The sequence below is a fragment of the Monopterus albus genome, unplaced genomic scaffold (assembly GCF_001952655.1).
Source record: "Monopterus albus unplaced genomic scaffold, M_albus_1.0 scaffold280.1, whole genome shotgun sequence".
Classification (NCBI taxonomy): domain Eukaryota; kingdom Metazoa; phylum Chordata; class Actinopteri; order Synbranchiformes; family Synbranchidae; genus Monopterus; species Monopterus albus.
Window position 1 is genome coordinate 336,901 of NW_018128160.1, and position 12,414 is coordinate 349,314.

Here is a 12,414-nt window from a genome sequence, read left to right on the forward strand (position 1 = left end):
GTCGGCTGAACCTAGAGAAAGGAGAAATTGCTTCTTGTGAAACAAAGTGTATAAACTAACAATGTATGACACCTAACTGTGGCACAGTATTCTTACTTATGCATGACAATGGGTCCAGCGTGGCTGGTTTAGCCTCTTTACTGCCAAATTTGTCCTCTGTACCGACTCCAACTCTTTTGGATCCAGGCTGCATGTACAAGAAAAACAAAACTATATGTTCAATATATAAACTCAGTATCAATCATGTTTATTTAGCCTAGTATTGCATACGGTATCTTACAGGACCACATCAAAACTGGGTCCTGAGTGTAGTTAAGATATAAAGAATACAAGTGTCAGGCCCACATCGTCAACGTACTGTGAGCTCGTCTTCGTCTGAATTGAAGATTTTATCCAGGTCACTATAGGACACAGCCAAGTCGTTCTCATGGATGAGGCTGGTGGAGGCTGAAGCTTTACTGCCTGATGGACCCTGACCATCTGCACCACAAAACACATTGGAGAGGAGACCCCGAATAAGACTCCAACCTGAACATTTTATTTAATGAAGGCCAAATGGACAGAAGGAAGGCATTCTCACCATCTCCTGATGTTCCAATTCCTTCATCCACCTGTGACAAAAACAAATAACTGATCAGGGAAATTACTGAAATGTTGCGGGAAAACCATTACTTTACGGTAGACAAGTATCAGGGATCTCTGTTTGTGCACAAGGTTCTGTTATTAAACTTATTCTGAAAATCACCACATGTTAAAATTAACCTGTGGAGTGTTTACCACTAATAAATGTGCTGCTTTTTTATTTCACCAAGCATGTGCACAGAGAACCACCTGAAGGGAACGTACACAGAAAACTGTGTCCAGTGTGATGAACTTTCTGCAAGTCTATGCGACACTACGTACAAATGTGGAATTTGGTGTTTGAGCGGTAAGAACTAAACTGGAATATGGGCAGAGCTGAGCACTGTTCAGAATACTGATCGGTGCTCGTGAGATATGAGACACACCCAAGTTTCAGTACCGATACCAAATGATGCAGCTGTTTTTCCAATACCTCAGTGATGTGAGGAATATAAACATGTTGCTTCTTCATTTAACAAACAACACTTTAGCTCAAGAGCAATATAGTCTGAAATAACAGCAGTAAATATTCTGATGGAGTAAGGAAACAAGACTGATTCTGTCAAGCATACCAAAAACTTGCGTGATAGAAAATAAACTTTAAAACCATAACCTGATGGTGCTCTGGCATTAAACACTTTGTCAGGAATTATTTTTAAGGTTCTTCTGTGATTTGAAAATTATTTTCAGGAATATGCAACTCCCTCCATATTGAAAAATCCAGGTTCCTGCAGGTACTTCACCAGAAAACTGAAGCAGATTTTAGTGAGAAATCCTGGGACAGTGCGTGATCCTCAACCCCTGCATTCAACCCTAACCTTGTGTTTCTTGTTGCCCTCTCTCTCAGCTCCAGGCTTGTCCTTCTTCTCGGTGAAACTGAACGGCTCGTCTACAAACGCATAAGGATCGGGCTTCTCGATGTGTTCTCCATCTCCTGTGGCGGAGGCAAGATGGCTGTTTCTCCGCTGGGCATATGTCTTGACCAGCTCCTGGGACACCTTCAGGTGCTGAGTAGAGCTCGACATCACCCTGAGAGGAGAGTCATTGTGCAGAAAGAATCAGACAGATGTGAGAATACTGTTTATATGAACAGCTACATTTGATGAGCTACCAACAACTTACTCAGTGACAGAAATGACATTTTCTGTTCCTCCCCCTCCACCATAATCATCTCGTACTTTATCCATAGGTAACTGGGGTGTCGGGAAGCTGGCCGTCTTCCTCTTGGGAAGGTTGAAATATTTCCAGGGGTTGTGGCTGGAGTCCTCATTGGGGTTGATGGCTGAACCAACAAAAACAGTGGGTTCCAAGGTTTCATTGTAGGCTGAGGGGAAGGGCAGAGGCATGTTCTCCAGCTGAGGCTCCTCAGATGAGCACTTCTGTGGCAACAGACAGGGTTCCACAGATGGCGGGTAGAACGGTTGGTGAATGGGCGTGGATGAATTCTTCATGCCACCGGGAGTCATGTCACCTTCTACGTGATCGCAGGGATGTGGGCTGAGAGGAGGGGGAGGCGGGGATCCGACAAGGTCTGCAGGAGGCCCATGTGTATGCAGCGTGGGGGCTTTTGAGGGTGCTGTGTCAACATGGTGCAGGCTGGGATAGGAGCCCTCCTCCTGTGATCTTAAACACAGCCTCTGGGTCTGTGGCTCCAGGGACTGCTCCTCGCTCACAGAATTGCGGTGGTGAAAAGGCGTCTGTGGCCTCTTGTGCTGCTTCTCCCCTTTCTCCAGCTTCTCGGCCAGCTTGTGCTTGGGGGTCGGCTGGACAGTCTGGCCTGATAAAGGCGTGTGTCCTGAGGTGCTGCTTGATCGCTGCTTCTGATTCTTATGTCTGTGAAAACAAATAAAAATTACAAGACACTTTCTTTAAATCGTGCATAAAACGCACTGATGAATGCATTCCACCTAACACACCTCGAACAATTGCAATGCAGCCTGTGAGATGGCTCCACAAAATCCCAAAATTCAGTTTTGTCCAACTCCTCCTCAGAGGTTCCATTTGTCAAGGCAGTAAACTTTCTCCTATTGAAAGAGGACAGAGACACTTTATCAGTCAGCATGAGGACAGCAATGGCAATTTACTGAGGAAGACATGACATTAAACATACTTGTTCCCTGTACGGTTTATGTTACATTCCTGCCACACACACTCAACCATCTGGCCGGCCAGCCTCCGTGGGATTTTACCCCCATGAAGAGTGTTATTAGAACTGTAGCCATCGGAGGCAGAGGACAACTTGAGCCACCTCTGGGCAGGCTGGTAATCTATGAAGTAAAGTAAGACAAGGAGCAAAACTGTCAAGATGTAGAATTTCACAGAAATAAAGGCTGAAAAATTTCCAAGTGTTTAATTATGGTTAGTGTGCAGGTCCTTGACTTACCTGTCTGAGCCTCCTCTGGTGATGTTGGAGGAGTCAACGTGACAGAGGACATGGCGGGATCTCTGTGAGCAGCCTGGCCCTGCTGAGCGCTGCACATGCTTCCTGAGGTGTTAGCTGAGCCCTGAGGGACCACAGCAGGGAGGTCCGACAGTGGCAGAAGCACCAGGCAGGAAGGGTAAACCATCCTCACTCCCGCTGGAACCAAACACAGTTATTTAATACAAAAACAAAACAGAAAAGTCCACTGTCACTTTTTTGCAATGATCAAACTTAAACCCAACAATTTTACTCTACGATTTTCTCTAACCCACCAAAGCATTTTCATAAACAGGCACTGATGGCTCAAGGAGAATTTTTTTTTTTTTTTACATTTTTGGACTCAGTTGCAGCCATGCACTGCACCGCAGTCCACCACTATGTTAAAGGAAAAAGCTGGTGACATCATATCAGCACATTATAAAAACCTTTTGAGGCCTTACCGACGAGGACCTCCACAGCTGCCAGAGAGTCATCCTCCCAGTCTGCATCCTCCAGCTTGTCTTCCTGGACCTCCTTGGGATTTGGGCCAATGGGATAAAATTGCCTCCACTCTTCAATGAGCTTCTGAGTAGGATGGTCTGACATCTTAAAAGCCTGGCCGGTGAGGGTCCCATTCAAACCATAGGGGCTCAGGATGACTGCAGGGCAGAGGAGTCACAATACTTATTGCAGACAAACTCCACTAATAAAGCCAATTCAAAACCCTGTATAAAGACATAACAGCAGTTCATATGTAAACCACCACTACTGAGTGAAACTCTTGTGATCCCACCTTGTAGGGGGCTGGAGCTCTGCTGGGCGAGGCTGAGGTGCTCCTCGCTCAGCCGCTGAAGAGGCTGATGTTGAGCGATCTCCACACTTGTGCACACATTGCTGTCACCGTGTACGAAAAAGGTGAACGAGCAAGACAGGTGCTCACTGCAGCAGGAGGCAAAGATAAAGAGGCATTGAAATGTTTAGAGATATCAGTCCACAAGCATGCCGACATCATTACATAAAAACTAACACACTTGGCATGAGCTTCACTTTGCTGTCAGCACTCCAGGCTCTACATCAGTTGTTAAGGAATGACTCAAGTGGATGGAGGACTGAAAAGGGTGGAGATGGTGTGAGAAAATTTCTTGCACATTTGGCTAGGGCATGTCGATGAATATCATGTTTTCAGGTGACAACTGTTGCTTCCACAGAAACACAAATGCCTGCTAGTACTTCCAATCAGGTGGCGCACATAACGCACACACACACTCAAATCTTGCAAATGTACATGTAAAAGAGTATGAACCAAAAATAAACATGGAAGATTATTATAGCCATGGGAAGAAAACTATATCCATCCTTTTCTAAGTACTTGTACACGACCAGGCTACTAAATAAGCTATATAAGTGCTTGTTAACATGGCTGCTGTAAAACCACAGTGCACACACAGCATTTTCCAAAGACTGCTTTGTTTACCAGCCAGAGTGGCAGGCAACAGCCAGACCTCCAGTCTCTTCTGTCAGATGTGCTGTGCTGCTGTCTCAACACAAACACACACTTGTAGACGTCTTTATGTAGAAACAGAAGCTAAACACCAGTGGGCAGGAATCCCCTCCTGCTCTATGCAACAACGCTTTTATGTAGCTGCTAAAACTTTCTGGAACCACTGACAAAGCTGTCAGAGGGAACTGAGCCAAAGGGCCGTGCATCAAACACAAGTCAGCTTGGACCAACACAGCCAGAAGTCCCAGCCTCCAATTGGCTTGTCTGGACAGCCCAGGTTTCCCCAGCCCCCTCGTTCAAGAGCAAGGGGGAATGCTAAATCTGTCTCCACCCTTATGCACAGGGAGTAAGGAAAATACAGCAGAACCAGGCTATGCACTAGGCCTATATTTATGTGCTGCTGCTTCACCTCAAGCTTGTATTTCTACAACAAAGACCAGTTTCACCTTGCAGTTGAGAAAGGTGTAGGTGTAGACATTAAACCTGACCCTGAAGTGTTACTCCATTAGGATAAAAAAAAAAAAGTCTAAACTGATTAGGCAAACTGCTGCGTGACCATTATTTCATGCATCTCACTTGTGAAACCAGATGAAAAGTGTGACATGGTGCTGATGTAGTTAAACACTGTAATAATCCTGTCACACTCTGTCACATTATTACATCCGATTTAATTCCAGGAATCAATTTTGTTTTTGTAAAAACTGCAAACTATAAGCTTGTAACAACATAGCTGAAAGAGTACAGCTGCAAGCACCATTTCACCAATTGAATCCCAAATAGGAATTTTAACACTTAATGGCTGTCAAGAGGCCAGGAATTGTGTTGGAAACTTTAAAGCCCAACTTCCATAACAATGAGGACACACATGCATAACACACATAGTCATATGTAGTTAAAATGCCTTGAACAAGCTCTTCTTTGTTGGCTCTGCGCAATATTCATCATGCATGTTTCCAACACTGCTCCCAACAAATATGTCACAGTCAATCCAGCTCTTTACAAGAGAGAGCTGTAACAGCCAACCCCTACATGCTGCACATCTGCACCAGTACTCCAATACAAACCTAATGTTCAGCTCTTCAGTACAGCAAGTACAATTCTGGACATCTTGTTCTGCTGCCCTATTTATCCTCAACGTCTGTGCCGTATACCAAAAACAACTGCCTCGTGGTAAACGTAAATGTTAGCCTTTAGGATGTAGGTGTAAAGCATCTTCACTGTTGATACAGAGGTTGACAGTGACAACAGTCTTGTCACTGATTCAGCTGACCACTACCCTTTTCTCACTTCTGAGGTTTAAAGTCGTTTCGACTGGAAGGATTTGACTGTCAAACATCTGCAGGAAATATGCAGAATCAAAACCAACCAGTGAGCTGGGGTATTTCTGTAAAAAGACTAAAAAGAGAAACTGACAGATGGCAGAGTCAGGCATGCCTGTGTTGCTATACTAACAGGCAGAGATACAGGTAAATCCCACTGATCCCAGCTGGGGCCTGTAACCGGACCATTTGTTGAGTCACAGCTTTGATTTAAGAATTTATGGCTTGTCCTATAATGTTGCTGTCTGCAATTAGGAAGCAAGACATACCTTTTATTAATGGTCTTCTCGTCCTTCTGGTACGGCTTAACAAACCACTTGCCAATGCGAACAAAGCCGCGGTTCATGAGACAGCGCTCCAGCAGGTTGTGGATGGCTTTGAACAGGAGCGTTCGACACTCATAGGACAGACCACTCTCCCACTCACCGTCCTCCTCACCTAAAATCAAGGCACATACATTAAGCCAGATACTTTTAACAAACCAGTCTCGCTCCTTCCTGCCTCATGTTAAGTATAAACTGTGGAGTGTTAGATGGGTCTGACACACACCAGAACACTTAATTTTGGTTTAAAACACAGTCTCCCTTTTGAGCACATGTAAAACATTTCCAGTTAAACATTGATCCAACTGGTTATTATGCAATAAAAGGGGCCAAAACAAATTCAGTCCAGTAATGTGTGACAGAACATTTGTGAAGCTGTTTATATAAAGTGAAGCCTTCTTGTTAAATGTTCTGTATTTGTTTTGGAACTTTTTAGATTCTGGTCATCAGTGTACATTTCAAACTCAAAATTAAACCTTCCATGTCTGTCTGCAGTTTGGCTAAGATTTGCTTTCTGTCTCTGCATTTACTAATCTGTGTTGTCTTCAAGTAACACCTGACCCTCTTTGATACAGGAAACAAAATACCTAGTCAGCAATCCCCTGAGAGCATTTTCTTCCCCACAAATATGAATATTAATAAGCCAGAACGAACAAGGACTGTGTCAAGTGATACACAACTTCCTCTAATGTTGCAATACAAGCCTGTGTCACTGTGGCTGAGAGCCAGGAGACTCTGCTAGTCTTTGGAGACTTTGAAAGACCTGTTTGTCACTAATCAGATTATCATCACTTAGTAGTAGACTTTGCATCATTAAAACCACCTTTAAAAACTTTGCTGCAGTTTAGACTGCTTGGCATTATCATCAGACACCAAACATGTTTAAACATGAACAAGGTTTCTATAAAAGAACCAACTTTGTCTGCAGTTCTGTCAGCTCAGAAGCCTGAGAAAGTATCTGTTATTACAATCAGCAATTACACTTGTGAATTTTCACACCTAGACTAACTGGGTCATTAGTGAAGTAATGCTAAGATTGTATGAACTGAAGATACACATACTTTAGAGCAGATGCACAAATATTGCTGCTTTCTACCCTGATTAATTAACCATACTGTAAGTGTAATCAATACCGATATTGTGAGAATCACAAATCCTCCTTGTGAGTGTGGAGAAAGCATGGAAATGTTGCATGAACTTACTTAAGAGCTCATTATGGATAAGCTCAGCGAAACTGGGGTCATCCCCCCACCAAAAAAGCCAGAGCTCTCTGCGACCAGGGGTGTGGTGCCTCCTCCAAACACTCAGCACATCTGCCGCCAGGCAACGGCTGAAACTACACAGGATGGGGTCCTCCTCGGTCACAGGGAAAAGGATGGGTGAGGAGGTGGGTCCCTGCCACACAAAACGCCGCCATTTGATTCCGGTCAGATCAGCCTAAAGAGAAGGACAAAAACAATATGAGAATGAGCACAGAGCATTAAAGCCAGTCACCTGTCCTGGACTGTACAGCTTTCTTCCCGACAGACAGTGATGAGATGCAGAAGAGTGCTTGTCCCGTCATTCAGAAAGCATTTCCATGAAAAAGGTGTACAACTGAGAATTGCTAACATGTTGGAAAGTTTGGCAATACTTTGTACATGTGACCACAATCACGCATGTAAACAGAACTGTCATGCAGTAATTTGCTCAGCAGTTATTAGCAGCTACTACCACTGCAGGTCAGTCTCAAATCGGATCAGGTGTCCTAATTTACTACAGCAATTATGCAAATCACATCCGTGCATCATTTATTTCTGCTGCGTCACTTAAATTAATAAAGAGATAATACGGTCTGCTTAATGGGTTTTAAATGTTTCACCTGTTGGCCTGCCTGTTACCATCAAGCAACCTGACGTTAGTGTTAGCTAAACATTTCTGGAAACAACGAAGGGTTAATACCCGAACATGCAATGTATTCATATGCAACTCTTCAGTATGGTCATCCTGCAATATGTGCTGTCTCTGTTCTGAAAGGTAGCTAGATCACGATTTGCTAGTTGCAGGCCCGATGCCTTCACGCCAGTCTGCAACTGACGTTACAAAGCTTGTTGCCTGATTAGCCAAAATGGCTTTCTGGCCTCTCAGTATCAGAGCTAACGCTAGCTAACGCACAAACAGTAGTCTTACCAGGCAGAAGAGGTTGGAGTGGCAGTCCTCCAAACTGGCCCCGTTTGGTACAAAGCACGAACTCATCCTTTCACTGCGTCGTTGTAACGTTAAAGTCCATTGTCTCAATCACCATCGGGAGCAATAGCTGATCCAGTTAACTACTGACAAAGCGATGTTCCGCTGTAATTACCTCGTTAACAGCGCTGACCAACTTGCTGACTAACGTTACAACTAGCGACCGCTAGTCAGACAACTTCTAACCGGCGCTAGCTACCACTAGCCTGGTCGCTAAGCTAGCCTTAGACAGGCAACCAGATAGCGTCAACTGTAAGCCTCTAGCTATTCGATTCATCAAGCCTATATGAAATGTATTGTATGATCTGCTTAGCCGAAAGCTTCCTGTTCCATTACCTTAACTTCAAATAGTCAACTTTAACATGACCCGGATAGACTAACGTTACATCAAACACCAGAAAAAGTTATATGCACAAAAAAATATACGAGATCAAAAACTAAAAAAAAAAACAACTTCACCTCAAAAGCTTAGTTTCTGGTGCGCTAGTGCTAATGCTAGCTAGCTAGCTCATCTGAAACAATTTCAAAGCAAAGGAACTCTCCCCTCCCCCTGATCTCTCCTAGCCTGCTAGCACACAAGCTAACATACCAGCGCTTCAACGCTAGCTTGCCAGCTAAATAAAACAATTGGCTACACCGCCCTCCTGTTCACTAAAACCACCACAGTGCTCCGTCATAGTAAACCCCCTCTTAAAACGGACGAAACGTGAGATCATTAAGATAATTCATCGGTTACTATTCTCTGTCTGCTCCATAGGTCCCGCAAATTTCCATTATTTCAGTCCATGGATTGAATTCTTTAATGGCGGCCAGGAGGACAACTGCCTCTCTACTCCCATTGGCCAATTTGTGGTAATGGGGGCGTCATCTGGCTTCAAGTAGCTCCATGACTTCACAGTTTACAAGATGAAAGCTCCAGTGCATCTGTCATGTAGCCAGGGCTCACTCCTCACTGATGTCTGTCACTGAACATGTTTCACAGCGAAACGTCGGCTGTGTGTGACTGTTCCATGAAAACGAGAAATATTTTGGAGGTATTGCGGAGAAACATGTGTTTCTGCAAAAAATATGAACTATGATCAATATGAATATCAATAACGGGGCAGTTCTGTTGCGTGACCACACCGTTTGCTTTGTGGAATGATTTATAGCTGCTGCACATATTGAAGTTATCTAGGTCAAGTTGTGCAGACAAAAAATGGGCACGTCACTGATCCCTGCAACTTATTTGTTAGGCTAAGCTGCAATGTGCATGAAGCCTACTGTATTTACACTCACAGGACAAAGTTCAAACTATTGTAATGTTGGGGGGCATTTCACAACGTTTTTCTGGGCGCACTTTAACGTCACCCTGTTTGGTTTGGAAACGACACGTCCCTCCCAAATAGGCGGAGCCTCAGACCCGTCGAGAAAATGTCAACAGCATGCCGGAGTCTTCCAGAGAAACAGAAACTGAGGCACGAAGGGACAGACAACAAAGAGAACGCGGAAGCCAGTCGTCTCATAACATCGTGTCTGTAATATCTCAGTTCGCAGATGATAATTTAACGCTTGTGCGGGTAGGAGTCTTCTCTCTGTGCAAACAGTACTGCAACTGACTGGTGATACTTAGGCTATCTGCATGAATGTGTTGCCTTACTGTATCTGCGCCACCTGAATCTACATTTAATCTTTAAAAACTGCTCTGCCTAAGTAAGCTCTCAGGACCACTTCCCTCTTAACTGCTCCTCTGTGCCATATGGTGGCACCTCATAACCAGTCATGCATCACCAGCTGTTCCCACTGGATTTTGATATCCCTGTGTCACTATCATCTCTGTCAAGTCTTTCTCATTGTCAAGTGCTCAACACATGCTCAGCTGAGTTGATGGTATCAGTGTCACCCTGTCAGGGCTACACTTCACTGCTCTCTTGTCTCTCACACAGAGTGTAAGCACAGGGCTGGCGATCGCCGGTGTGATCATAATAGCCAGGAGTATCAAACTGGTAAGAGCGAAAGGCACACACTGGCATGCAGACCCTCAAATGTTTATTCAGTTGCAGATTCTGCAAACTCTTAACAGGTGCACATTATTTATTTAACATGCATTTGCCGTTGCTCATTCCATATATATAACAGTAGCTCTCCTTTGTTTCAAACTGGTGCAAAAAATGTATTGAGCACTCTTGCGTGACTAACAGTCTGAATAATACCAAAAGGCTCCTATCACTGTGCCCAGTTAAATCCAAATTTCATTAAATATTATGAGATCACGTTTGTAGGAAGTTAATGAAATGCAATTTTTTAGATACTATGTTTGACTCGAAACATTGCCACTGGGTTGTTTCACTCAACCTTTTTAGATCACCAAGTTTCAAGCTGCATCTGAGATCCCTGCTCGTTTTATTGAGAGGAACATCAGCCTTCGTGGGAAAGTTCATTCGATTACAGAGGAAGGACTCAAAGTGGAGCACGTCCCCATTTACCTGCCAGTCATCTCACCATTACTTTCAAAGCACAGAGGTAAAATGGGGGTATCCTTCTTTGTGAAATCAAGGATTCACACTGTCACACAACACAGTTCAGAGATAGTGGTGCACCCTTTTGTCCTGTTACACCAAATATGTCATTGTGACAGTTTTACTTTGTGAAGTCAGACTGAGGGAGGGTCACAGATAAGCTGGTTAGCTGTTATACCTAATCACGATACTTGCTGATGAGTAAACTCAAGCAGCTTGAGCGTTTTATAGAGTGCAGCATCAGATGTTTTAGTGACTCACCAGAGTCATCTAACTTTTTCAAACATTACCTTTCCTTCATTTGACCTCCCACCTTTCAAAGTTCTTAACTCACACTATGTTATGATCACATAATTCCTGATTGAAAGCAACATTTCACCAGTTTATGCTGTGTTAGACTTTTGGATTCCTTGTACAGCTGCTAAAGAAGTTAACCAAACAGTATCATTTTGGTATTGTTACCAAAAACTCAGTTCATATTAGCTCTAGTAACAAACAAATGTAGTAGTAGTATTCTACAGTTTGCATAAGTACAAACTGCTGTAACCCATGCTCTACTGTAACACGTGGTAAACAGCACTTTAACGTTCTCTTCAGGTGTGTGCACGACCCCGTTACTGGTGCATCTTGCAGGAGTGGAGCTGACACCAGAGGGGAGGGCATGGCTGCAGAAGAACCTGGCTCCTGCCCAAACAGTCTGGCTAAAGCTGATCGGCCGAGAGGGCGACATACTGCACTGTTTGGTATCCCAGAGCAGGGTGAGGCATCTAGTAACTGAGGCGATGTGGGGACTTATCAGTCTGAAAAAAGATACGGTTGTCATCATGTGAGACTGATAAGAGTTTTTCATCTGAGTTATTTTCTTGTGTTCCATCTTTTCTCCAGCAGGGGTCTGTCTGGAGCTACTGCCTGAACGAAGAGGTCCTCAGGCTTGGTCTGGCTCGCACTGCGCCCCTCACTGGAGTCCTGCCTGACTCTCGCTTCTTCTGGCGCCTCCATAGACGGCTGCACAGGGCAGAGGTCAGAGCTGAGAGGAAGGGTAGGGGTCTGTGGAAGGAGCACAGCCTATGGGAAAGGGCCTCCAAGGCGCTCAGGGACAACACTATACTCAGGCTGATGAGGAGGATCTTTAAAAGGACTTAACAGAATACTAAAAACGTTTGATGCCTTTAAGTTCTGAAATAATCAAAAATTGACATTACTGTTCATCATTTATCGATTGGAGTTCCGGTCCTGTACATATGTTGTGGAAAAAAAGAAGTTTCAAAAAGTTGAAAAATAGTCTAGTTTGTCATTCACCTGTCATGAGGGACAGAAGTGGTTCTCAGGCTGTGGCAGCATTTTAATACGCCTGATATTACAAAAACCAAGGGTTGTAAATCTTACTTTACATTTTTTTTACACCTGTGCCAAAATGGTTATGGTTTTGTTTGTAGTTTCCGGTTTTTATAGATCTATATAAATGATTGTTTGAAACCTTAATCCCTCAACTTTCACTTACATCATTAAATCGCAACTAAGTACA

The 12,414-nt window shown here is 43.9% G+C and overlaps 2 protein-coding genes across 3 annotated transcripts in view; one reads left to right on the top strand and one right to left on the bottom strand.

Moving 5' to 3' along the window:
* LOC109973093 (mediator of RNA polymerase II transcription subunit 13-like) overlaps window positions 1–9,290 on the bottom strand; it is a 25,945-nt gene extending 16,655 nt beyond the window's left edge. The window contains 13 exon segments of the mRNA XM_020622418.1: window positions 44–187; window positions 359–480; window positions 581–611; window positions 1,440–1,650; window positions 1,744–2,454; window positions 2,538–2,645; window positions 2,732–2,888; window positions 3,005–3,199; window positions 3,484–3,681; window positions 3,816–3,961; window positions 6,112–6,280; window positions 7,368–7,602; window positions 8,335–9,290. Coding sequence (XP_020478074.1) covers window positions 44–187; window positions 359–480; window positions 581–611; window positions 1,440–1,650; window positions 1,744–2,454; window positions 2,538–2,645; window positions 2,732–2,888; window positions 3,005–3,199; window positions 3,484–3,681; window positions 3,816–3,961; window positions 6,112–6,280; window positions 7,368–7,602; window positions 8,335–8,400 — 2,493 coding nt within the window. The 5' untranslated portion in view covers window positions 8,401–9,290.
* A 386-nt stretch (window positions 9,291–9,676) lies between these two features.
* c18h3orf33 (c18h3orf33 homolog (H. sapiens)) lies at window positions 9,677–12,414 on the top strand. Of its 2 annotated transcripts, none has more exons than XM_020622416.1 (5): window positions 9,677–9,950; window positions 10,317–10,376; window positions 10,734–10,893; window positions 11,487–11,647; window positions 11,775–12,414. In XM_020622416.1, exons 1-5 carry the CDS (start codon window positions 9,816–9,818, stop codon window positions 12,030–12,032), a joined length of 774 nt encoding a protein of 257 aa, XP_020478072.1. In that variant the 5' UTR covers window positions 9,677–9,815; the 3' UTR covers window positions 12,033–12,414. The 2 variants fall into 2 exon arrangements, with proteins under 2 accessions (XP_020478072.1, XP_020478073.1); XM_020622417.1 differs by having other exon boundaries at window positions 9,678–9,950; window positions 11,778–12,414.